The sequence below is a fragment of the Stenella coeruleoalba genome, assembly GCF_951394435.1.
Source record: "Stenella coeruleoalba genome assembly, chromosome: 15".
In the NCBI taxonomy this organism is placed as follows: domain Eukaryota; kingdom Metazoa; phylum Chordata; class Mammalia; order Artiodactyla; family Delphinidae; genus Stenella; species Stenella coeruleoalba.
The window spans coordinates 58740839-58767918 of NC_137161.1; the positions used below are offsets into that span (position 1 = coordinate 58740839).

At 39.3% G+C, this 27080-nt stretch overlaps 1 protein-coding gene across 6 annotated transcripts in view; it reads right to left on the reverse strand.

Moving 5' to 3' along the window:
* The window catches only part of TXNDC11 (thioredoxin domain containing 11), a 66149-nt gene that overhangs the window by 25031 nt on the left and 14038 nt on the right, over nt 1-27080 (reverse strand). For 3 of the 6 annotated variants that reach the window (XM_079944783.1, XM_079944788.1, XM_079944784.1), the window contains 2 exons: nt 26420-26549; nt 15380-15473 (listed from right to left, as the gene is read on the reverse strand). In XM_079944783.1, coding sequence (XP_079800909.1) covers nt 15380-15473; nt 26420-26549 — 224 coding nt within the window. Of the gene's footprint in view, nt 1-15379; nt 15474-26419; nt 26550-27080 lie in introns of those variants that run through there. The other 3 variants (XM_079944785.1, XM_079944786.1, XM_079944787.1) reach the window with 2 other exon arrangements.

Sequence of the window (27080 nt, forward strand, 5' to 3'; positions counted from 1 at the left end):
TTTTATTTTTTACAGAGAAATTTACAAAAATCACACATTTTTAAAGTTCCTGCATACAGTGGAAATCTTGCTGGAAGAAGCAGCTTAAGTTTGCAGTCCCATGTGTACAAGGAGTACATGAATTAGCAGAGAAAGTTTACAGTGTCAAAATGACACAAGAAAGTAAAACTTCTCATCTCCATATCCAGAACATTCTGTTAAGCAGGGCTCCAGGGCTTTCTACAATAGGGGCTTTTGTCATTTATAAAATGAGTAATTTTGTCCTAAAATGAATGAAGCTTTACTACTTTAATTAAGGTCTTTGAATGTGTTAATAATTAAAAATAAATTCAGAATCATACTCTCCCCTCCCCCAACAATGGTCCAACACAATGGCATGATCCTATTCAGTTAATAATAATAATAATATGGGCTTCCCTGGTGGCGCAGTGGTTGAGAGTCTGCCTGGAGATGCAGGGGACATGGGTTCATGCCCCGGTCCAGGAAGATCCCACATGCCGTGGAGCAGGCTAGGCCCATGAGCCATGGCCACTGAGCCTGCGTGTCCGGAGCCTGTTCTCCGCAACAGGAGAGGCCACAACAGTGAGAGGCCCGCGTACCACAAAAAATAATAATAAATCAATAAAATAATAATAAAATTTCCAAACTTGCACAAGTCTCTTAGATAGCCTCATCCACCACAGTACAGACAGCAGAAGAACTACAATCCTGCAGCCTGTGGAACAAAAACCACATTTACAGAAAGATAGACAAGATGAAAAGGCAGAGGGCTATGTACCAGATGAAGGAACAAGATAAAACCCCAGAAAAACAACTTAATGAAGTAGAGATAGGCAACCTTCCAGAAAAATAATTCAGAATAATGATAGTAAAGATGATCCAGGACCTCGGAAAAAGAATGGAGGCAAATATCGAGAAGATGCAAGAAATGTTTAACAAAGATCTAGAAGAATTAAAAAACAAACAAACAGAGATAAACAATACAATAACTGAAATGAAAACTACACTAGAAGAAATCAATAGCAGAATAACAGGCAGAAGAACGGATAAGTGACCTGGAAGACAGAATGGTGGAATTCACTGCTGCAGAACAGAATAAAGAAAAAAGAATGAAAAGAAATGAAGACAGCCTAAGAGACCCCTGGGACAACATTAAACGCAAAAACATTCGCATTATAGGGGTCCCAGAAGGAGAAGAAAGGACCCAAGAAAATATTTGAAGAGATTATAGTCGAAAACTTCCCTAACATGGGAAAGGAAATCCAGGAAGTGTAGAGAGTCCCATACAGGATAAACCCAAGGAGAAACATGCCGAGACACGCAGTAATCAAACTGGCAAAAATTAAAGACAAAGAAACATTACTGAAAGCAGCAAGGGAAAAATGGCAAATAACATACAAGGGAACTCCCATAAGGTTAACAGCTGTTTTCTCAGCAGAAACTCTACAAGCCAGAAGGGAGTGGCATGATATACTTAAAGTGATGAAAGGGAAGAACCTACAACCAAGATTACTCCACCCTGCAAGGATCTCATTCAGATTCGCTGGAGAAATCAAAAGCTTTACAGACAAGCGAAAGCTAAGAGAGTTCAGCACCACCAAAACAGCTCTACAACAAGTGCTAAAGGAACCTCTCTAAGTGGGAAACAGAGAAGAAAAGGACCTACAAAAACAAACCCAAAACATTTAAGAAAATGGTCATAGGAATATACATATCGATAATTACCTTAAACATGTATGGATTAAATCCTCCAACCAAAAGACACAGGCTTGCTGAATGGATACAAAAACAAGACCCATTTATATGCTGTCTACAAGAGACGCACTTCAGACCTAGGGGCACATACAGACTGAAAGTGAGGGGATGGAAAAAGATATTCCATGCAAATGGCAATCAAAAGAAAGCTGGAGTAGCAATACTCATACCCGATAAAATACTTTAAAATAAAGAATGTTACAAGAGACAAGGGAGGACACTACATAATGATCAAGGGATCAATCCAAGAAGAAGATATAACAATTATAAATATATATGCCCCCAACATAGGCGCACTTCAATACATAAGGCAACTGCTAACAGCTATAAAAGAGGAAATCGACAGTAACACAATACTAGTGGGGGACTTTAATAACACCTCAGTTACACCAATGGACAGATCATCCAAACAGAAAATTAACAAGGAAAGACAAGATTTAAATGACACAATAGACCCGATAGATTTAATTGATATTTATAGGACATTCCATCCAAAAACAGTAGATTACACTTTCTTCTCAAGTGCACACGGAACATTCTCCAGGATAGATCACATCTTGGGTCACAAATCAAGCCTCAGTAAATTTAAGAAAACTGAAATCATATCAAGCATCTTTTCTGACCACAATGCTATGAGACTAGAAGTGAATTACAGGGAAAAAAACGTTAAAAACAAACACATGGAGGCTAAACAATACGTTACTAAATAACCAAGAGATCACTGAAGAAATCAAAAAATACCTAGAGACAAATGACAATGGAGACACGACGACCCAAAACCTATGGGATGCAGCAAAAGCAGTTCTAAGAGGGAAGTTTATAGCAATACAAGCCTACCTCAAGAAACAAAAAAATCTCAAATAAACAATCTAACCTTGCACCTAAAGGAACTAGAGAAAGAAGAACAAACAAAACCCAAAGTTAGCAAAAGGAAAGAAATCATAAAGATCAGAGCAGAAATAAATGAAATAGAAACAAAGAAAACAATAGCAAAGATCAATAAAACTAAAAGTTGGTTCTTTGAGAAGATAAACAAAATTGATAAACCATTAGCCAGACTCATCAAGGAGGAGAAGACTCAAATCAATAAAATTAGAAATGAAAAAGGAGAAGTTACAACAGACACCACAGAAAAACAAAGCATCCTAAGAGACTACTACAAGCAACTCTATGCCAATAAAATGGACAACCTGGAAGAAATGGACAAATTCTTAGAAAGGTAGAACCTTCCAAGACTGAACCAGGAAAAAATAGAATATATGAAGAGACCGATCATAAGTAATGAAATTGAAACTGTGATAAAAAATCTTCCAACAAACAAAAGTCCAGGACCAGATGGCTTCACAGGTGAATTCTATCAAACATTTAGAGAAGAGCTAACACCCATCCTTCTCAAACTCTTCCAAAAAACTGCAGAGGAAGGAACACTCCCAAAATCATTCTATGAGGCCACCATCACCCTGATACCAAAGCCAGACAAAGATACTACAAAAAAAGAAAATTACAGACCAATATCACTGATGAATATAGATGCAAAAATCCTGAACAAAATACTAGCAAACAGAATCCAACAACATACTAAAAGATCATACACCATGATCAAGTGGGATTTATCCAGGGATGCAAGGACTCTTCAATATATGCAAATCAATCAATGTGATAAACCATATTAACAAATTGAAGAACAAAAACCATATGATCATCTCAATAGATGCAGAAAAAGCTTTTGACAAAATTCAACACCCATTTATGATAAAAATTCTCCAGAAAGTGGGCAAAGAGGAAACCTACCTCAACATAATAAAGAAAAAAAAAAATCTCAATAAACTGTTAGCCAGGTAATTGGCCAGTTATAGTCTCTATTAACCATCCAGTGCAAGGTGTCAGAAAGACACCTGCAAGATGTAACAACATCTTGAAAGAACACCTGGGTGAAGGCAGTAGTTACTGAGCAGTTTCTGTAGCAGGTCACATAGACACTAAGTAGGTCAAGGTGACCACAGCATGAAGACTGCTGCCTGCTACAAAAGGTGCTGAGTCCTTGGCCCTGTGTCCCTCAGCTACAAGGCAACCCACTGCACACACAGCCACCACTAGGCTCCCCATGAGACGTGGGGTGAGCAGAATGAATACTATCATGCTGATTCGCTGTCTGTGTGCTTTGAGTAACAAACAGCCTTTCTTTGATCCATTAAACATTGTCTACTTTTAGCATGTATTGTAGGTTTACCCTTTGCTATCTTTTATGAGACTAGGGTTCTTTTCTGCCACTAACAGAATGCTCTACCCCTGCTTCCCACGCCCCCATAGGTGGAGCTTCCGCTGACCTTCTTGTACCTTCGACACGCCACTGTCACCATTTACCTCATGGCAACCACCAAGGATGCATCGAGAATGGAAAGATCTGAAATTCCATCTGGTTTCCATTCAGATTCATCTGGCTCACTTGTGACCTTTCTGGTGTGCATTCAGGTTTTTTGTTTTTGGCCACTGCCTAATGTTTTAATATCAGACTACTTCATTTTGCTGAAAACCACTGCTTTAAATTCAATTTTTAATATTAAAACTTCAGTTCAGTATTAAGGTAAAGCAAACACATTCTGAGGCAAGACCTCAGTGAGGCAAAATATTAAAATTCTCAAACATTCCAGAAAGAACAAGAATTCGTTTCTTCTGTTAGCAAAAGAGAATAGTTTTTTCTTTTTATTGAAGTACAGTTGATTTACAATATTGTATGTTTCAAGTGTATAGCAAAGTGATTCAGATATGTACATATGTATATATATATTTATTTCAGATTATTTTCTACTAATCTATTTTTAACTGTGCTTTAAAGTTAATAATAAAGCGTCCTGCCAGAAGCAAAGCTACACAATTCGCACTCAGCAACTACCAGATTACCAAGACTACCAGGAGGACACTCTGAAGCATTAACTCAAGGATGTGCCTGCAGGAAGGAGACTCAGTATCTTAGGAAATAACTGTTTTCCCCAGGATACTTGGATAATGAGGCCTAGGCCCTGAGTGCACTGTCCTATGTCATAGCCACTAACCATATGTGGCTAATGAGCACTTGAAATATGAGCAACCGAGGGACTAAATTTTAACTTTGATTTTAATTAATTTAATTTAAAAGTGATACTCAATTCAGTTATCAGAAAATGTTTAAGTATGTTTAAGACAACATGGGTATGTAACCTGAAGCTAATATAATATTGTAAATCAACTATATTTCAATAAAATAAGTAAAATGAAACAATATAAATATTTGGTATATAAATCACTTTTTCAACTGTAAATTTTATGAACTCTAAATACAGATCAAGTATGTCCAATGAACATTTAGCAGCTGAATTGAGATGGGGCTGTTAAGTATAAAAGACTTGGTTCAAAAAAAAAAAAGTTAAATATCTCAATAGTTTTTATGCTGATTACATGTTGAAATGCTAATAATTTGGGTACACTGGGTTAAATAAAATATAAATTATTAAATTAATTTTACCTATTTCTTCTTAAATTTTAACACAGCCACCAGGAAATTTTTAAATACCTCCATCGTTCATCTTATAGTTCTACTGGACTGTGCCAAGGTGGCAATGATGAAAAAGCAAGATTCATGTAACTCAGGAAGAAGATTAGGCTAAGATAATAAGCCCATTAGCCAGTAAATCTTAATAATGGACAATTATCTGGGAAGGAAACATAAGACAAAGATTTTTTCGTGAATGATTATTTTTAAGAGCAGAGAATGATTATTTTAAAGAATGTGTCCCACTCTCTCCTTCGGAAAGGAAAAGGTGGGACTCTAAACCTTGTGACTCTGGGTATAAACTGCCGAGCTTCTGAAATTAATTCTCTCTCAGAGGGCTAGAGTAAACAGCACTTGGTGTCCTACAAAGTAAGGTACCCAAGGATACAATGAAATAATGAGCAGAAATGCTGGAACTGAACAACATGGAAATTTTTACATCAGGAATGGCCATCTGCTCTCCAGGAGGCTTTCATGTGAGCTAATCTCTCAGGGATCATAGGACAAAATGGAATATCAGGTCAAGAAAAATACTGATAAAGGAAACTGCTAACAAATAAACCATGAAATACTTCAAAACTGAATACCACTGGGTTAAGTCACATGGCTTTTAATCTACATGGCTAAGTTATTTACTCCCTGGGAAAAATTCTCTCACTTCTTTTTTTTTTTTTTTTTTTTGCGGTACGCGGGCCTCTCACTGTTGTGGCCTCTCCTGTTGCGGAGCACAGGCTCCGGACGCGCAGGCTCAGTGGCCATGGCTCACGGGCCCAGCCGCTCTGTGGCATGTGGGATCCTCCCGGACCGGGGCACAAACCCGTGTCCCCTGCATCGGCAGGCGGACTCTCAACCACTGCGCCACCAGGGAAGCCCTCTCTCACTTCTTTACTCTGGGAAGTAGTGACACCCCCAAAGGCAAACCTGTATTGTGGTACCTTCCACCCTGGCAACGATTCTCATTTTACTCTATACTCTGCCATTTTTATTAACTTCTGCTTTCCCACTCTTCTTTACAAGGTTTTGGACAAGGAAGAAAAAGGAAAACGACAGGATTATATAAGAAGGAATAACAACAGCCCCTCCAAGATTACTCAGCATTTACATGGTGATTCATCATCATTCGCTAGATGATTTCACACACTTTAAATACATTCATTAAAATGAAAAAATCTTCAAAGAAATGCAGTAGTTTATAGAAATGTTTGTTTTCAATGTATGAACTATAGCTATTGCTTGCATTTTTTTCCACAGAAATCTGACTGAGATTTGTATACTGTCAAAATTCTCTTTTCTTTTTTCTATTTTTGGCTGCGCCACATGCCTTGTAGGATCTCAGTTCCTCAACCAGGGATTGAACCCGGGCCACAGCAGTGAAAGCACTGAATCCTGACCACCAGACCACCAGGGAACTCCCTCAAAATTCTTAATATAAAGCACAAAGCAATTTTCTAGAAAAAAACTCTGGCATATGGGCACCAGAGATACAATATGCACATTCTGGTACATGCCAAAATACTGCTAAACTCTAAGTAAACATTTAACTCCTTAGCTGTGATTTTTCTTTCTTGTGAGTTAGAGAGGAGGGCAAGAAAAATATAGTTCCAAATACATCATTTTAGGGGAACATAAACTATAGAAATATGCACTGTTCTATATACTGACATGACAGTAAACTTAACACCCTCACACCATTGTTCTCATTTAACCAGAGCATAATATTAAAATGATCAATTCAAATATGTCCCTTGTGTGTATTTCAATTAAATTCCTTTAAAAAAAACAAAAACAAAAAACCCTCAGGGAGGCAAAGACTTCACAAAAGAAACACATCTGCTTAGAAATCCCTCCTCCATCCCCTCTTATGCTGCTCTTAGGGTCTAGCATAGGTGTCACATATTCTTCTTTTTTAAATAACTCTTTACAAATATAAAAACAATTCTTAGCTCCCAGGTCTAAAAAAAAACAGGCCAAGGGCCAATGCATTTTCAAGCTGAAGTTTCCTTTAGAGGCAACTGGGGCAAAGTTCCCTTATCCTGCAGATGGGGAACCTGAAGACCAGTGAGAAGGGGTGACTGGTGAGCTGTGGTCACACAGGACAGCTGCCACTAACATGACTGATCAGGACAGTCAGTTTCTGCCTACTTGTTAGGAAGATACTACTAAAGTCTAAGGGAAAATCAGAAAACAACGTTGGTTGCTAAGTGGGAGACACAGCCAACGAGTGCAACAGGAGTTCCAAGAAGGGAGCCAGTGGATGGAAATCTCCACTTGATGTCCACAGTGTGCCAGACATCATGCTGGCTGGGCAATATTTACAAATCCCAGAGGACTTCAGTTAGGCCTTGAAAAATTAGGAAGGCAGATAATAACTAGGGCAAGGCATTGCATTTTAAGCAGTATCATGGGCAAAGACCAGGAGGTAGGAATCACCATATTGTGCCACCTGTCCCACCTCCGGAGATTACAGAGGCAGATGGAGTGATGTGGTCCTGGATTCCTATCTCACTCCTCATTTACTGGTACGTGACTATATCAAGTTGCTATTTCTGCTGTAACAAATTACCACTAACTTAGTAGTTTAAAAAAACATAAATTTATCTTACAGTTCTGGAGGTCGAAGTCCAAAATGGGCCTCATTGGGCTAAAATCAAGGTACAGCAGGTAATGTTCCTTCTGGAGGCTCTAGGGGAGAATGCATCTCCTTGCCTTTCCTACCATTTAGAGGCTACCTGCATTCCTTGGCTTGAGGCTACCTGCATTGGCTTATGGCCCTTTCCGTTTCAAAACCAGTAATGGCCGGACAAGTCCTTCTCATACTGCATCACTCTGACAATATTCTTTGCCTCTCAATGCCACTTTTAAGAATCGTTCTGATTACACTGGGCCTATTCAGATAATCCAGGATAATCTCCCTTTCTCAATGTCAGCTGATTAGCAACCCAAATCCATAGGCAACCTCAATTTTCTCTTGCCATGTAATGTAACATATTCACAGGTCCTGGGGATTAGAATGTGGACATCTCTGGGGAGCCACTGTTCTGCCTCACAGCGTCCTGGATTCTGTTAACAACCTCCTCCAAGCCTCAGCTTCCTCACCTGAGACAGTAACACTGAGATAATAACAGTTTCTACTTCAAAGAGTGGCACTGAAGACTGGATCATCCAGGTAAAGCCCTCCGTCCAGTATCAGCTTATCACGCTCAGTGTTACATAACAAGTGGTCAAGTGGAGACCAGAACGGGGTTTGTCTGCACCGAGTCGAGTCGTTTCACTATAAGTTTGTGACTTTATTATAGAAGGTGATCCCTGAGAGGTTTCTAAGATTTTAGTGTTTTTGGTTCTTTGTCTAGGAGTCTCATTTCAGCTTAAACAAAACAAAAAAACCAAAACCCCCCAAAAACCTTGAAGAAATAGGATCAAAAATCAAAACACACACATACACACTACTAAAACAGGACACCTTTAAAAAGGTAGAAAATACCACAAGACAATCAGAAAGTAAAGATGGTGTAATTTTTCAAATACACGGGTTCAAGGAATCAAAGTTTCTACAAATGGGCACTAAATTTAGTTCTGAGCTCTCCGCACTCCTTTTGCTCTTCTCAACACCGCCTATCTTCCACTCTCCCGTTTCTTACACACTTACCTGAAGGCTGACCCCTCATTCTCCTGGGAAATCCTCCCCACCTCCAGTCTTCCCTGAACTGATCCGGACGCCCTACCTCCGTGCTCCGACGAAGCCTGTCACAGACGTGTCACTGCACTCACATTGTGGGTAAGCCCACCTGTTGGCCACACTAGCTAGTGGCACCCCGATGGTGAGGAACAAGTTTTACTCCTCTTTACAGCTGTAGCACAAAGTGGATCCTCAAGTGTTTGTTGAATTAATAAGTCATGCTTCTGAAGCTAATTCAAAGTGCGGGGATGTCTGGTTTTGGCCTTAGTGCTTATCTAGCAGCACTTACAAGGCTTAAGAGATGTCATAATAGGAATAAAGGCATTTCCTATGAAATATGATCACATCCTTGCTAAAATAATAGCAACATAATTAAAAAGTCAATTTTAGGTATGGGAACAGAAGGTATGGAATTTCTAATGTGTATTAATCAGCACCCAGAGGGCCTCAGAACACAGGCAGCTAGTTAGAAAAAGATTTCCCTCTTTAAGCGAGTACAGTGACAACAAATGAGATTATGTGGGAAAACCAGTGACCTAGAACCTGTTTCATTCACGGAGAATTGTTAAACCCAATGCTTGGTCCAAACTCCCAAGAGTGAGACCCAGGAACCTGAGAAAATAAAGCAATTTCAGAGTCAACCTTGCCTAAGAAGTCAATCCCTTGTCTTTCCAATGACTTTAAGAATGTCACTTTCAGGATAAGAAAATCCTACTTTTCAGACCTCTTGATGTTGTACAAAGTTTCACAATCTAACAGAAAAGTGCTCCAAAAAAGCTTTATTTGTGAAAAAGGATATGGAGGAGGGAGCGTCTTGTGCCCTGACTCAATTCTACCAGCAAATCACAGCACCATCAGACGCCACCTAGTGGAGTAGAGGGACCCTACACTGGAATTACTTCTTCCTCTAAAAAATTCATTACAACAGTATTTTCCAAAGGTGTTCCTTAGAAAACTAATGCCACAAGGTTCCCTGTCAACTATGTTTAGGAATTCCTAAAGGTGAATGAAGGGAGTGGAAACGATGTCTTTAGTTAACAGTTTAGTGTATTTTGAAGATGACATTTAAGTATCATGTGAATTTCAATTCAATCCATGAGAACTCTAGTGTCGGGATGGCGAGAAGCCAAGAAAAAAGAGTAAGGAGAATGAGCCAGGCAGGGACTCCATCTAGTCCAGTGGGAGTGATTCCTGCACACTGGTCTATGGAACCTGAAAGGCCAGGCATGAGGAGAGGTGGTGGTGGGAGGGGATCCAAAATGACTCAACATCCCTCTGCCAAAATCACTCCAACCTGAGCAATTTCAAGGTAAAGTATCATTTAACTAGTCATTCATTCAAACTTTTAGCTAAATTGTTAAGAGTTGTAGGAGAAAGACAATAAAACCTTGGCCTCAAGGCGCTCAATAAATACTGTCTGAACAAACCAGCTCAAATTTTGGTGGGACAGATGTGCAGTCAGTTCCACAGCAAGAACACCATGCAGTACTGTCATCCCTTGGTGTCCACAGGGAATTGGTTCCAGCCCCCCATTCCCCTTGGATACCAAAATCCATGGATGTTCAAGTCCCTTATATAAAATGGCATAGTGGGCTTCCCTGGTGGCGCAGTGTTTGAGAGTCTGCCTGCTGATGCAGGGGACATGGGTTCGTGCCCCGGTCCGGGAAGATCCCACATGCCGCGGAGCGGCTGGGCCCATGAGCCATGGCTGCTGAGCCTGTGCTCCGCAACGGGAGAGGCCACAACAGTGAGAGGCCCGCGTACAGCAAAAAAAAAAAAAAAAAAAAAAAAAAAAAATGGCATAGTATTTGCATGTAACCTATACACGTCCTCTGGTATACTTTAAATCACCTCTAGATTACTTATAACAACTAACAGACTGTAAATGCTAAGCAAACAGTTGTAATTACAACATAATGCTATGGAAGTAGTTGCCAGGTACATGATATATTCAATTTTTGCTTTTTGGAGCTTTCTGGAATTTTCTTTTCCCTAATATTTTCGATCCAGGATTGGCTGGATCCAAAAGTAAAGAACCTGTGGATACGGAGGGCCAACTACACAAAAAACAGCAGATATAGAGTGCTCCAAGAAAAGGGAAGAGGAAGACCTGTGTCTGCTAGTCGGTCAAGGTACATACTATCTGGTGTAGATGCTTTTAAGAAAACAGACACAGTACTTACTTCAGGTGCTTTCAGCCAAAGGCTTTCTCATTAAACTGCTACAGATTTTCAGACTATTACTTTATTCACACACAACATACTTCACACATGATGTGGCCTTGTAAAACAAGCATTTACCCTTACCTCCACCCTCTCCAATTTTACAGACAGAGAAACTCAAACACAGAAAAGTTAAATGTTTTGTTCAAGTTTATAACCCTGCCAGGGGTAGACGAAGGCTAAGGACCAGATACTGCCAGATCCCAGGCCACTGCTTGTCCCCCAGGCGGCACTGCATTCCTTTTGAACAAAATTTGTTGCAAATTTTCTCTTTTAAAAGGTCACTGGGGCTTCCCTGGTGGCGCAGTGGTTGAGAGTCCACCTGCCGATGCAGGGGACACGGGTTCGCGCCCCGGCCCGGGAGGATCCCACATGCCGCAGAGCGGCTGGGCCCGTGAGCCATGGCCGCTGAGCCTGTGCATCCGGAGCCTGTGCTCCGCAACGGGAGAGGCCACAACAGTGAGAGGCCCGCGTACCGCAAAAAAAAAAAAAAAAAAAAGTCACTGAATCATAACAGAATATAATATTTTACCAGAACACATTTTTACAGTAAATAATGAAATAATCATAAGATGGAAGAAAATCAAGTAAGCAACTTAAAAATATCAACCCCTCTACCAAATTTTCTTTAGGCCTGTCTGCCAAGATCAAAGGTGGAAAGGCTCCAAGAAGAACAGGCTCTGCAGTCTGGGAAGAGTGAAGAAGTACAGAGATGGGCTTCCCCAGGATCCTGAAACACACAGACTGCCAGCCCACAGTTAATCATTCAGCACTTTAAAAGGATTAACCATTAATGAGGGATGTGTAAGACCTTTTACAAAAAATTGAAAGGAAGGTTTGAATAAATTAATATCATGCTGTGATCCTAGAAAGGGAAGCTAAGTTTTATGAACATGTCAATTACCTCTAAGTCAACTTAAACATTTAATAAAATTCCAACCCAAATTCAGCCAAATGCATAGATGGATATAAAAGAATATTCCATAAAACACCAGAACTAGAGGACACTGAGTCCAGAGTTCACCAGGTAATTACTTAAACAACGTAAAAAATGAAATTATATTTACTCATATAAAAAGAGGGATCTAGACCAAGAGAAAACACAGAAATAGACCCAATTACATATTAGAAAATATTTTGTGATAAAACAGGCATCATCAAGATGAAGGATAAAGAAAGCATTATTTTGTGAATGGTGCTAATTGATTAGCCAATAAGAAGGGAGGAAAATCAACTGTGTTCTGTATTTTAAGCCAAAGTAAATCCAGGCAGCATAAAGTGCCAAATAACTTTAAAATTCAAAACGAAGTGAACTAATTAGTGACCAGATTTTTCTTAAAAAAATAAATCAAGAAAAAGAACCACAGATTTAACTACATGAAAATATAGAACTGCTAAATAAAAAATGATAAAGGTAAAATGGCTAGGAAAATAATGGACAGAAATATAACAAAAGGGTTACTGCCCACACCACCTAAGAGGAGGGCCGACATCAACTGACATATCAGCACCAAGTTGGAGAGCAATAGGTAAAGGACACAGGTAACTGAGATGTCCCCTCTCAGCAACCCCACAGCACCCAGGCAGGATGCTTCATATATGGTACCTTCTCCAAATATCTGTAGACTGATGGCCAGCTAGCTTCAAGAAACGAATGTTAGAGAGTATCCTGGCTATTTCTAAGGCAATTAAAAAAAAAAATTTAGGCAATCGAAAGATGTGTATTTTATATATGCTTGTGGCTTGGTGAACCAGGATATCTGCTTTCTACCACAACAGACTAAACACTTCGTCAGTTAAGCTCTCTATAACCAAATGTTAAGTTGTGTCAAATGTTCCTCAGGCCTCAATTTGTGTAAACAATAGAAACACAACAATGACCTAGAACTTACATTCCAAACTGTCCCATTAAAAAAAAAATCTGCACATGTTTCTCTTACTTAACACTGGTTATTAATAATAAGTAAAATACCATTTGACTCCAGGGTGGGAGAAAGAAAAGGGGAAAAAAACCCAGATGCTCAAGGCAAGATTTATTTTAGGTAATCCTTCCAAATTTGTCTTTTTCTTCTAAAAATGGTTCATTAAGCTCAAGTGGGAGTTTACCCAAAAAAATGGGGTATAAATTATTAATTAGAATGAACTCAGTTCTTGCAAAGTTCATATGCAGCAGGATTTTATAAGACCCAACCAGAATCACAAGAGAGTGAAGAAATGTAGTACAGGTAAATTGAGCTAGATTTATTCTGAGAAGAAATTTCATGTAATCATTTGTCAAAATTAGTGATTTGACCAAAAGGTTCATTTTGTACCTTCAAGTAGTTTTTATCCATTTATTACCTTCCTTGCTTAAAAAAAAAGAAAAAAACAAGGGTAAGTCAACTATACTTTAAAAAAAAAAAAGGGAGGAAAAAAGGCTACTATCTTATACTTAGAAAGGTTTTTCCAAAAAGAAGCAAAATTTTGGAAACCTCTGAATGAAAAAGATGAATCATAAACACACAATATAAGCCAACTGGATAACAAAACATCCTTCCAAATCTTGAAATAGCTTCTCTAACTCAAGTACTTGAATGCTGTCATCATTTTAGTGACTGACTCTAGGCTACCCTTTTATACATAATCTTCGAAGGACTTCATTTAGTTTTCTAAGAAGATTTTTGAACATCTATCTGCTTAAGCTTATTTAAGTTGATAGTACTTTGTTTTCAAAATTCAAACTCTGACTCACTGAGCCTTCTTAGTCACCTGAAGCTGTGCAGCTCAAAGTCTTTCAGGTGGACAGAAGACACACCTAATGTGACAGCTTCAGTTCCTCTCCCAGAGTCCCCTGCATGAAAAGCATGAATACAGTAGATTCTCTATGTATAAAACCTTAAGACAATGGACATATTAAAATAGCCAGTAGTATAATTATTTGATGTATTAATAGTATACTATTATAATACCCCCCCAAAATATTGAAGCAATGTAATATCCAGTAATAGGAGGATGACTACATATTTTTGGCTGACCTACTGAGGGAAAGATGACATGGCCATCAATCTGATCACTCATTTGGCAAATAGTGATTGAGCCCCTGCTATGTGCCAGATGCTGGAGAAAGAACACTAAACTGAAGACAGACAATCCCCACCCTCAGAAATCTCCCAGCCCAGGGAAGACAGACAGTAAACAAATCATCTCATAACTATACACATATTGGGTGGGCCAAAAAGTTCATTCAGGCTTTTCCGTAAGATGTTATGGAAAAACCCGAACGAACATTTTGGCTAACACAATAAATACAAACTATGTTGAATGCTATGAAAGAAAACAACAAATCTCTCTCCAGGGGGGTAGACTGTGGATGTGATATTTGAGCTGGAATCTGAAGGATGAATAGGGGTTTGACAAGTGGACAGCTGGGCCCTGGGGAATGGGGAGGGAGCGGGCACATTTCAGGAAGAAGGACTAGCACAAAGGCCCTAGTGTGAGGAAGGAGGGGCGAGACTGGATACCAGTTAAGTGCCCACTGGCCTAGGGTAGGGGTGGGAAAGGGGCTTGGACCAGAGTGGTAACAAGGAGATGAGGAGCAGATCAAAGTATCTAGAAGAGAACTGACATAAGGTCATGGCTGATACAGAGAAACAACATGGAGCAACACGAAAAAATGGGCAACATGAAAAATGTTTAATTTAAAAAGTAGGACACTCAAATAATACATGATTTAGCTAAGTAAAAAAATATATATGGATTTGAGAATAGTGAACCTGGCAGTAGGCTTATCCTGTAATGTGACATGACTTTCATCCTTATAGAAATACTTCTTGAAGAAAATGTATTCCTAAATTATGATACATCCAACTGACAATACAACCACTGAAAACTTTGACCAAAATTTGTAACGCCACACAAAAAAAGAGATTATGATATAATAAAATTTGAAGTGCAAAATATATCATTGCAGATGCTGTGTGATCAAGCTACATTTAAAAAAATAATAGTCTCTAAACATTTAAGAGGCTATACTTGAAATAGCACAAAATTTTGTTTGCCAGTGAACCATAAAATAATGTAATTATTTAACACAAATACAGAGAAAAAGAATCAAGAAAACTAAAATATATAATCATAAAGATAACATATTTAACAGAAAATATCAATATACAAACATTTCTGTTCAAGTACTAATGTCTTAATATGAATCATGTTTACCTTTCTTTAATGAATGTAACGCTGAAGTGAAGAAGGTCAAATAACCAGGAGGCTGGGGTGAGCCACTGAACTCAAAGTACCCGAGTACTCCAGGCTGCAGAACAAGAGCAGAATTAGTTGCCTGGGGTATCATTGGTCACTGCGTAAAGGGAAATATTTCAAAACAAGAAAGACATGCCATTATAATTTAACAAATTCAATTTGTTGCATTTCATTTTTTAATAAGGCTTTGAAAAAAGTTGCCGGTTAGGGCTGACCTTTCCCTTCATTTAGACAACAAACAGGGCAGCTTTTACAGAGGCAATTCAGAGCTGAAACTTCCTAAGCAGGTCTTTCCACCCTCTGTGGACAGTTCTCCTACATCCCTGGTTTGAAACCTCACTGTCAAGTTCAAGCACTCACTTGCTTTTGTTTAGCAACTCCAGGCAAACTAGGTCAATGATCTGTAACCTTTCTTACATTTCTTCCTCAACCTCTTCCCCGCCTCACTCCAAACACACCTTCACACTTACTGGAAATCAGGCTACCTCTGACTGGCTCCACTGGTGCTCAAGGTCATCCTTTAAGGGGCTCCTTCTTTCCCACCACACGCAGAACCCAGCATTCCACAATGGCACCCCTCCTCTCTTGTCAGGTCAGTCTGCTGAGAGCCCTCTCGCTCCTCCACCCCAATTTCCACCTGCTCATTCCATTTCTCTAAGCTTAGCACAGAATACCCCACCATTCTGCCAAACCAATTAACTGTCCTCACCAGACACATTCTGCTTTCTTGTGCAGAATAATTTCTTCCTTATTAGAAGGCCTTGTGGGCACTCGTTCTGTCTGGTTTTGTTCTATATGTTTTAAAAGCCCAACTGTGAGATTCTTGAGGAAAGAGTGCTGGGCTTGGAGTCAGAAGACCTAAGCTCAAGTCTGACAGTTAAATGATCTGGAGTGAATGCTTCAATGTGAAGCTCAGTTTCCTCATCTGGCAAATGGGGACCATTCATCATGGGGTTACTGAGAAGAATGAGCTTGATGAACTATAAAGCACTTGGCAAATGTAAAGGGTTCTTTCTAGCCCTAAAACACACAGCACTATGTTTTTAATAAATAATTTTGGAGCTGATTTGATCATTGGGACGTCAGATCCAAAAAGTACAACAGAAATTTAACCTGTTGGTAAAGTTTAAAATTGGTATGTTGTATAAAAGGGGAAATTTCTGATTGTAGTGGAATATACTATACTATCTTTCAAATCTAAATCACCTGTTAATTCTAGTAAGATTCCATTTTAAATAGATCAATTGGTTTTCACTCTGGTAGAAACTGAGATAGTCAGAATGTTTAATCTTAACATCTAAAAAAATCTAGCAAATAACTAATTTCTCAAACAACTGAGGAAATCAGAAAGTAGTCATTGAAACAGGATTTTCTTTTTTTCTTTTTTTTTTTTTTTTTTTGCGGTACGCAGGCCTCTCACTGTTGTGTCCTCTCCCGTGGCGGAGCACAGGCTCCGGATGCGCAGGCTCAGCAGCCATGGCTCATGGGCCCAGCCGCTCCACGGCATGTGGGATCTTCCTGGACCGGGGCACGAACCTGTGTCCCCTGCATCGGCAGGTGGACTCTCAACCACTGCGCCACCAGGGAAGCCCCGAAACAGGATTTTCTTTTGCTAAACTCCTTAAAATGTTTTCAACAAGCTGATCCAGAATTGGCTCAATGTAGAATTACACAGTGTTTGGGTTCTTAAGGTTTCAAACCCAGGCTATGATGGTGTATAAGCCTTTCTACCATGAACAAAGGAAGATAAGATCTTCAGAAATTTTAGTCACTTAGTTAATACTGGATACAAGATAGAAATGAAAAGTAACAGAAAGAAAATAGACTCATTAGTTTCTTTCAATTCTGACCAATCTCCTAAACGAAATGGAATAAATTGGTTCTAAATATTAAGAAATGTTTCATGGCTAATAATTAAATGAGGTGAGTTTCAACCTCTTCTCCCATCATGTTATCTCAGGCGGCTTCACAGGAGGAGACATATGGCCCATAAACATGTATCTCTCTACATGCATGTATGCAACTACATATGTGTTTATGTAAATACACATCAATGGAAGTAAAAACGATGTGAATTCCAAGTCTTCATGAGAAACCCAGATTAAACATTTAAAAATGAATAAAGGTTAGACCATTTGCAGGGGTCCTTTACGGACCTTTCTACAGTGTAAGGGTTTATTCTTGTTGATGGCACCACTGCTACAGTTTTCCAAGGGGCTACATAGCTTCTATGAAAGAGCCTGTATCCTCAGAAGACCTCGTACTAAAATTTCCAAGTAGTTTGACCAAAGAAATTCCACAAACAATACAAACAACCCCATAAGTAAAATTATTTTTACTTTTCATTGCCAAAGAAATGAAATGAAGATCATAAGATTAAACAACTATATGAGAGGATTAAAGGTTGTATAAATTATAAAATACTAGCTCTTTGAAAAACAAGACGGGTTTCCCGGGTGGCACAGTGGTTAAGAATCCGCCTGCCAATGCAGGGAACACGGGTTCGAATCCTGGCCCCGGAAGATCCCACATGCCGTGGAGCAACTAAGCCCATGTGCCACAACTACTGAGCCCGTGCTCTACAGCCTGCAAGCCGCAGCTACTGAAGCCTGCACGCCTAGAGCTCGTGCTCCGCAACAAGATAAACCACTGCAATGAGAAGCCCGCGCACCACAATGAAGAGTAGCCCTTACTCTCCGCAACTAGACAAAGCCCAAGCCCACGTGCAACAACGAAGACCCAATGCAGCCAAAAATAAATAAATTAATTAAAAAAATATATATATATATAAAATAAAACACAAGAAACAGGCAAAGTATATTTTAGGTACTATTTTTCAAATATTCACAATACTGTGAGTCTGTATTAAATTTTGAAAAGTGGCATGTTTAAGGATATAACTTAAAATTAACATTTCAAAATAATAAAAAGAGGAAATAACGTGAAGTGATAGTTATCTGTTTATTTCTATTGCAAATTATCATTTAAAAGTTATTAAACTGGCTCTGGTTACACTTTAGGTAAAATAAATTTTGCAATCATTTCCCCAAAGTTTCAGTGTCTCTCCAGGCGAAGCTGTATTTGAGAAATGATTACACATTTCAGAGTTCCCTCCATAGTTCTTTCTTAAATCTGGAAAAAGGGAAGTTTGGGGAACAAAACACATGTATATTCACATAGGTCTACACCCCTTGTTTGCTGGGTTGCAAATAAACCCAGGGGCTGGTTCAAAGCAGACACCTTGGCCCCTGCCTCTTACTTTTGAGGTTCTCTTTCAGATGAGCAGGCCAAGCACGTGAGCCAGCCTGACCCTGGGCTGAGGTTGGAGTGGAAGGCTGCTGGCACGCAGGCTGTCCCTCTTCACTCTGATGCTCACCAACATGTAAAGATGGTCCAACCGCAGGTTCCAGCTGCAGTGTTTCCATCAGTCCCTCCCAAATGCCTGGATGGCTGCCAGGTGAATAGAACAGCCACAGGAACCTAACTGCCAGCATTCCTCTTTCCTTCATTTGCCCAACAAATCAAAGGTGTAATCAGGACACACCACAGTCACAAGACACCTCCGTGCCCTCATCTCCTACCGCTCTCCTCTCTGCTCCGCACCCCCCATCCTGTTCCTCCCTCAGGACCTTTGCACTTACTGCTCCTGCTTCCTGGAGGGCTTTCCCCAAATTTCCTCAGGGATGGATCATAGCACACAGGCTTCACTCTAAGTATCTGTTCAAATGTCATTTCCTCAGAGAGGTCTTCTCTGTCTTCTAAAATAGTTATGCCCACCCTCCCTGCTCTCATATCTATCTTATCACCCGTCTTTATTTCTCTTTGTAGCACTTATTACCTAATATTACCTTGTATGTTGTTTCCTAGGGCTGCCATAACAAATTATCACAAACTCGGTGGCTTAAAACAACAGAAATTTATTCTCACAGTTCTGGAGGCTAGCAGCCCCAAATCAAGGTTGCAGCAGGACTGTGCTCTCTCTGGAGGCTCTAGGGAAGAATCCTTCCTTGCCTCTTTCCTAGCTTTTGGTGGCTCCAGGCATTCCTTGGTTTAAGGCTGCATCACTCTGGTCCCTGACTTCATGTTCACAGGGCCTTCTTCCCTGTGGATTTAGGACCCATTCTAAATCCAGGATGATTTCATCTTGAGATCCTTAATTAATGACATCTGTACAGACACTATTTCCAAATAAGGCCACATTCTGAGCTTCTGGGTGGACACAAATTTTGGGGGGATACTACTCATCCCCCTACATCTTGTTTATTTATTTTCCTGTTTGTTGTCTATCTCCACATTTTTTTTCTTTTTTTTGGTGCACTGCGCAGCACGTGGGATCTTAGTTCCCCGACTGGGATCAAGCCTGCGCCCCCTGCATTGGAAGTGCAGAGTCTTAACCGCTGGATTGCCAGGGAAGTCCCCTATCTCCATATTTTAACTCCATGAAACACAAGCTCTCACTTGTTCATCACTACATTTGCAGCTCAGACAGTGCCTGGCACAAAGCAGGCACAAAATAAACATTTGTTAAAGACTGAATGGGGATAAAAAGATAAATAAGACAAAGCTCCTCCTCACCGAGTTTACAATTTAGTGAAGAACAAAACATGAGTACCAGATTATAACTTGACCCAGTCTGTGTGTTTCAACTCCATTTAATGATGTACAGTATATTCAGTACCTCCTATAATGAGGAGGCTGGAAATAGGCTATTTATAGGAGGCCAGCACATCCTCACCAGTATAAAATATTTATTTTCCTAAGTGAGCACCATTTGCAGTATGGCATAAATTTCAGCAGATGGTGTACATGCCCTCTAGTGGCCAAGAGAATAGTTACCTCAGTGTGTTTTTTCCCTCAGTGGCAACTGAAATATTTCTGCATTAATGTTAACTCACACTTAGAAAATTTAAAGCTACTTAATTCACAGTCGTATAGAACTATGAGTTAACAGAAACAGTATCAAGTTATGTGTGCAACATTCAGGGAACAAACAACCCTCTTACTAACAAACAACAGGATAACAGCAGGTACCAGGCAGTCTACTAGGTTTTTCTCCGAAGTGCTCAGGTTTCTGTCACCTGGCAATTTACCCAATGCCCTGCTTCTCCCTCCAAACAATCCCCAAGCCTTCTCCTATCTCACTTAAAACAACTTGGTTTACCAAAACTGCTAAGAACAAATGAATGGATGTGTGCTAAATCACTGCTCTTAAATAAATTATAGAAATTCATGAAAAGATTTCAAAAATATTTTGGCTACAGATATAAGAGTTCTAAATAATACTGTTGGCATTTGGTGGGTAGATTATAAGGTACAAATCAGATAATTCTGTCACATTCTTTAAAATATAAAAAAGAAAGCATTATTGATGTAGAAGCTACCGACATTTAAGACAAGTATGTCTAAAAAATACTGACAAATGAGCCCTAAAACTGTGACCATGAAAGTGACATTACCATATTTGGTTCTATCCCCTTTCCAATCAACTTAATGTCTATCCAAAATAAAAATGACACTGGGTTATGTTTGCCTATGTTGTCCACAAGTAATAAATTAAATTGTCCTGTCTGTATCTTAAATATGCAGAAGAACTTTCAAGGAAGAGGAATTCTACAACTGGAGTAAATGAAAGAAGCAGAATTTCTTAACATGGTTTGCAACAAGATGACTTAAAGTTCCTGATCTCCCTCTGCGGTGTCCACCAGAAAGTCCATTTAGTTTTTAGCTACATTCATTATTTATAAGGCAGGTATGATTTTAGTGCATATCTGGGAAGAAAATTCTGGACTCTACCCAGCCTCAATACTGTGATTATCATACATAGAACACTCCCAGTTCTGCAGAATAAATGCTAATGACCCAATTAATAACAGGAAATGGTAAAACTCTACTGCTTTAACAGTAAGTCAATAGCCACGGCCCATCCTTTATCACTAATTATTCTTAGAACCATTCCTAAAGATGAAGGAAAAAAGTTACAGTCAAATTAAGAAGCTGACTTTCAAAAGTTTTCTTTCATGAAAAAGGAAGATTCAAAAATGACATTAAATAATTAAATATTCAAAGTTTTAACCTCTAGATACATAGTGAAGTTTCAAGTCAGAGACCTTAAACATTCCTTTGTGTACAAGGAAGAATTTTGGGAGCCAGAAGACCTAGGCTACAGTCCAGTCTCCACTTAGGGTACATCACACCCAGTCTGTACCTTATCTTCTTAATCTGTTGAAAGGATCTACAATTTCCATCTATCTCACATGGCTGTTGGGAAGATTAGAAGTAAAAGCACTTGAAAACTGAAGGGCACTTACCAATGAATAGTCTATTCATTTTTTATTTGCTAATAATGTCTAAAGTATTTTGGAATCTACAGAATAAAGTATTTGAACCATCACTCTTTTTTTTTTTTTTTTTTTGCGGTACACGGGCCTCTCACTGTTGTGGCCTCTCCCGTTGCGGAGCACAGGCTCCGGACGCGCAGGCCCAGCAGCCATAGCTCACAGGCCCAGCCGCTCTGCAGCATGTGGGATCCTCCCGTACCAGGGCACAAACCCGTGTCTCCTGCATCGGCAAGCAGACTCTCAACCACTGCGCCACCAGGGAAGCCCATAATCATCACTCTTTTAATGTCTTTCTACAATGTTCAGTAAATTAAAGGCAAAATTGTTTTCCTAAAAATTACATCTCGGGGAACTAAGATCCCACCTGCTGTGGGGCAACTAAGCCTGTGTGCCACAACTAGAGAGCCTGTGCACCAGAACTACTGAGCCCGCTCACTCTAGAGCCCCCGCGCCACAACTAGAGAGAAACCCGTGCACCACAACAAAGAGCCCGTGTGCTGCAATGAAAGATCCCGCATGCTGCAACGAAGATCCCACGTGCCGCAACTAAGACCCGATGCAGCCAAATAAATTAAAAAAAAAAAATTGCACCTGGTTTCAGTGTCATATTTTATAAACATAAAAGTATGGAGAATGATGCACAATCTGATTTGGGTAGGTTTGAGATATCTAAGTCAAATAAAATATTTTCCATTGGTTAAAAACTTCTACTCTTCTAGGTAATTCATTATCAAATCATCTGAAACAGGCTTTTAAAAGGATTCATCTGTAGGACTTATAAAAATTCAAACCAAGCTAGAATTAGAGCATTCCTGTTTATAATAGCAATAGAAGCGTATGTGAATAGAGTTCAGTATACGTATAATAAAAGTTTATGTCAATATGGGAAGTTGTTAATTTCAGGGTATCATCACTTCCCAAGTAATAAACCCTAACTACACAATCTTATGATGATCCAAACTGTTCGCAAATATCTGGATTAGAGACAAACTTATGAGTAATCAATGTGTGTTTTTAAAATGAGGGGAAATTTATCAAATGCACTCCTATAAGACGTCACAAACACATCTAGAGATAGAAGCAAAAAACAAAGCCATCCTAACAAACCTTAGAAGTGCCACAGAAACATTAAATAATTATTTCAGCCCAATTTTGGTATACCTAAATTTAAACACATTTGATATTGAAATCTATATAAAAATATAAATTAGGAGACAAGGCTCTTGATCAAAACAAGTATCTTTCATACTAAGACTTCTTTAAATCATCAAGACCCTTAACACATTTAGGATGCATACTTTTTAGGGGGGTGATTGTGGTACAGACAAACAATTTGAGTAGAAAGTTGAATATCAGGGACATCTATTGATGACAACATAACTCACTACTGGCTCTAGCTCCCCACAGGTAACACTCCAGAATTTTCTAGTTAAGGCACTGCTTAATTTTCATCTTCTTTCTACTGATACTGTTATAAGCAGATAAACTTGCAACAATTAGATTGTGGTATTCTGTGTGCTACATGAAAAAACGTGTTTATACTAGGACCTGTGGGGCATCCTTAAGGCCTTATTGGGGGAAACAATAATTGAGAGCAGTGGCTCTCAACTGAGGTGATTTTGCCCCCCTAAGGGGCATTTGACAATGCCTGGATATTTTTGGTTGTCACAAGTAAGAGGGGGGTGCTACTGGTAACTAGTAGGTGGAGGCCAAGGATGCTGCTAAACATCCTGCAAAGCACAGGACAGCCCCCAACAACACAGAATTATCTGATTCCAAATGTCAATAATGCTGAGGTTGAGAAACCTTAACTTAGAGGAATGTCTGAAAGTATATTATGCTCCAGAGTGGGGCCTCCCAAAATTCCTTTATCTTTCCTATTTATTTAACTATCAAAAACCATGACAGTGGTTTCATTTCTGGATCTGGAATTTTGTCTTTATGTTATCTTACAGAGAGTAAATGAAATTGATTATCACTTCTTCCTAGGCAGTATTTGGTATGTTTCACAAGATAAATGGCTTCACATTTGAAACCACGCTGGGCATGACTCCCGAGTTCTTTCACAATTAATCAAATACTGCCTCTTGCCAACCCAACAATTTCATCTCCGTGAAAAGAAGCCCAGCAAAGATGATTCTAACGTGATAAAAGCCATCTACAGCTTTCGGGAGGCACTTGAAAGGCTGACAGAAGCTATACAGCGTCCCAGCTTGGCAGCACTCTCTTGGGTCTCATCTTAAAGGCAGTCTCATCATTGCTGTGCATCTTCTAATTAAGTGGGCTGCCAAAAAACAACCTTGAGTAATGTTGTATGGACTCAATGTCAGACTTGGAGCATAATCTCTGAAAGTGCTGCTGGAAAGCAGGTACAAAGAATGCAACTGCTCAAGGTCAGGAATCATCCTGGCTGCTCAGTCATAACCATGCACTTGTCTCCCCTGCAGATCCAACTACAAAGACACTACAAACATCTTAGAGGCAATAAATAAAAAAGGAGTAGAAAGATCTCTGATACAGATGCTCAAAGGCATTGTGTCAAAAATACTTTCCCAACCACAAATGATGAAACTTCTTCTGTCTGCCTCTTTCCAGCCTCTAAACTTCACCAAAGCCAGCAGTCAGGAGGGATTATGAGCCAACTCCCTTATTTCAGAGATGAGAAATCTGCATAAAATGCAGAAATCACAGATTTCTGTCAGGGCCAAAACCCAAGCATCCAGAGTGCTAGCTGAGTCCGTCTTATCACATGACCTCTGCTAAGAACTGTCTCAGAACTCTCTGGATACAAATCTCTGATAGAGCTGGATATAATAATAAAGCCACCTCTCTGTGCTCTTTTAAGGCTAAGCAATCTCAATTTTTTCCACACTCTTTTGGTGTAGGGTAAGTACATGCTGTATGCTATTTGATGTTCCACAGCTCTTCTCCCATTTCTTTATTTTTTAGAAGATACTGACTGAAAATTTAAAGAAAAAACCAGAGGGTACCAATCTGGGCATGGTGTTCTATAAAAGTCCCAACAGAAGCTAAGCTGGAGGAAGAACTCTTGGCCCTTAAAGGTCATTTTTTATCACCTTAATTACAAAACAAACAAAAGGTGTTTATATCAATATAAGTTGGGAATTCCGGCAGGTGCTGTGCACATTTTGAGCTCTCTCAGTAGTGCTAAATATCCAGGATTTTTCCACAATGTCATTTTCACTGATAAAATTTCATTTATTAGGACTACATCCTAGCAGGCATTTCCTTTTTTTTTTTAATTTCATCCCTGTTTTACAGATGAGGAAATGGAGGCATAAAGAGGTTAAGTATAATACCAGCCGGAGGCCACACAGCTAATAAGGTGGAGATGAGTTTGGATTCAAGTCTGTCCAAGTCCTGATTCTTCACCATTTTGCTGGACCACCTCCAGTGACTGCTTGTCATCTGGTGCAAATCTATGTGAAAACCCACATCATGCAATCATTGCACCTAAAAGTTAAAAGGAATCTCAAGAAAACCCTGTTCCCGGGCCCTGACGCCTGACAGATGAGTGACCTGCCCCAAGTCACAGACCCAGTTAGTGCTGCCAAAGGGACTAGGCCCAGGCGCCCTGCCTCCTACTATAGCTCCTGCCCAAGTGCCTCCCAGGCAAAACGGGAGCAAGCCCATGAGGGGCACAGAAACCCACCCTTTATAAGAGTCAGGAAGCATTCACCCTAATGCACATCTGACAACTACAAGCAGAATAACTAGATAGTAACACTGCTGCTTAGAGAATCTGCTAATAGTTAACATAAAGTGTTCCTAACATAATTGAAAAAAGCTGTAAATGATGTTCTAGGGAAAGAAATTCACATCCTACCTACATAAAATATACATAGTGTAAAAGGTAAACTTCAACCAAGTGGTAATTGTTAAATTCTGAATAACTGAGGTGTGGATTCATATGGTTTTTATCTCTGTCAGGTACTTATGGTCTTGATTTTGTTGTAGCTAAGTATCATTTTTACTTGTGCCCCAGTATGATTTTATACTTGATCCAATGAATTTTTTTGTGGAACTATTTTTATAATTTACTGAGATTGTTTTAAGCTTTATACTGGCCTCTCAATAAGCTGTCCTGAACACACACTGAGGATCCTACCAAAATAATCCATCAGGGGTTGACTGGCAATGGGAAAGCAGTAGAGAAGCCATGTTAGGAAACTTTCTGTTAATGAACCTTGAAATTGTTATGCACTTAATAAAACAGAAAGGAACATATTCCTAGTTTTGTTTTGCTTTTTTAAAGCTAAACTACAACTGACAAGAAAAACCACGGATCTGAGTAAAATGCTGTAAGCAACAAATAAAATTTTTGGAAATCTGTAGCTGCATAAAAATTATAAGTTAATTTTTACATACTCTAACTTAATTGTGAGACAAACTGAAAGTTTGTTAAAAATTCCTGAATAAAAAATAGATAAGGTTTTGCAAGTATTTTACTCTCTAAAAACTCACTTGGCCAAACTAGCCCTATAATCAAGTATCTCAAAAAGCATTTAATTGGGGCTTATCTCTAATGTGATCTTTTAATTGCTACAAATCAGGAGGTATAAAGACTCTTCTAATATAAACAATCCAATGCAACCCAGTGAAGCCTGGGGGAATGGGAGAAGATAGGAAAGATAGGTACCTCATAGTTTGAGAGAAAATCTAGTAATTCTGATTGAGATGGGATGTAGAGAAGTGGTTTCATCACACGGCGGACAAACTTCTCAATGTAAACAGCACTCATGGGGCCTTTGTATTCGATTGGTCCAAAACTAGTACCAAAAAAATAAAAATTAAAAATAATACACCACGCATTAAACCTGTAATATATACCTGAAATCATCAACATCACAAAATGAAAAAGTCTTGCTTCAGGATCCCAACTGTTTCATATGTAAGTAGCCTTCCTTGTCTCAGGAGGTAACTGGAGGGCCAATTAAGAACAAGCATTTTATGTAAAGGGGGGTACAAGGGGCCGTTACATTTTATATGAGCATAATTCTGCAAACTGAATTTCAGATCAAAGAACATTCATTCTAGTCTCTGAAAAAAATTAATTCTCACTATATTTCTTTAAAAAACAAAACAAAACAAAACAGACAGACGACCCTGGAAACTGACCAAATGCCAAAGGACTCCAGGATCTTAACTACACAATTCAATTGGGGGTGGGGGGGACGTAGGGGCAGACTTTCCAAGTCACTCCAAAATAAGGAACAAATTGAATAGTTGGTCCTTGGCCTACTAAAAAGTAGTTATTAAATATTCTTAGATGCACTTACACAAAGGATCACTAAATGAAA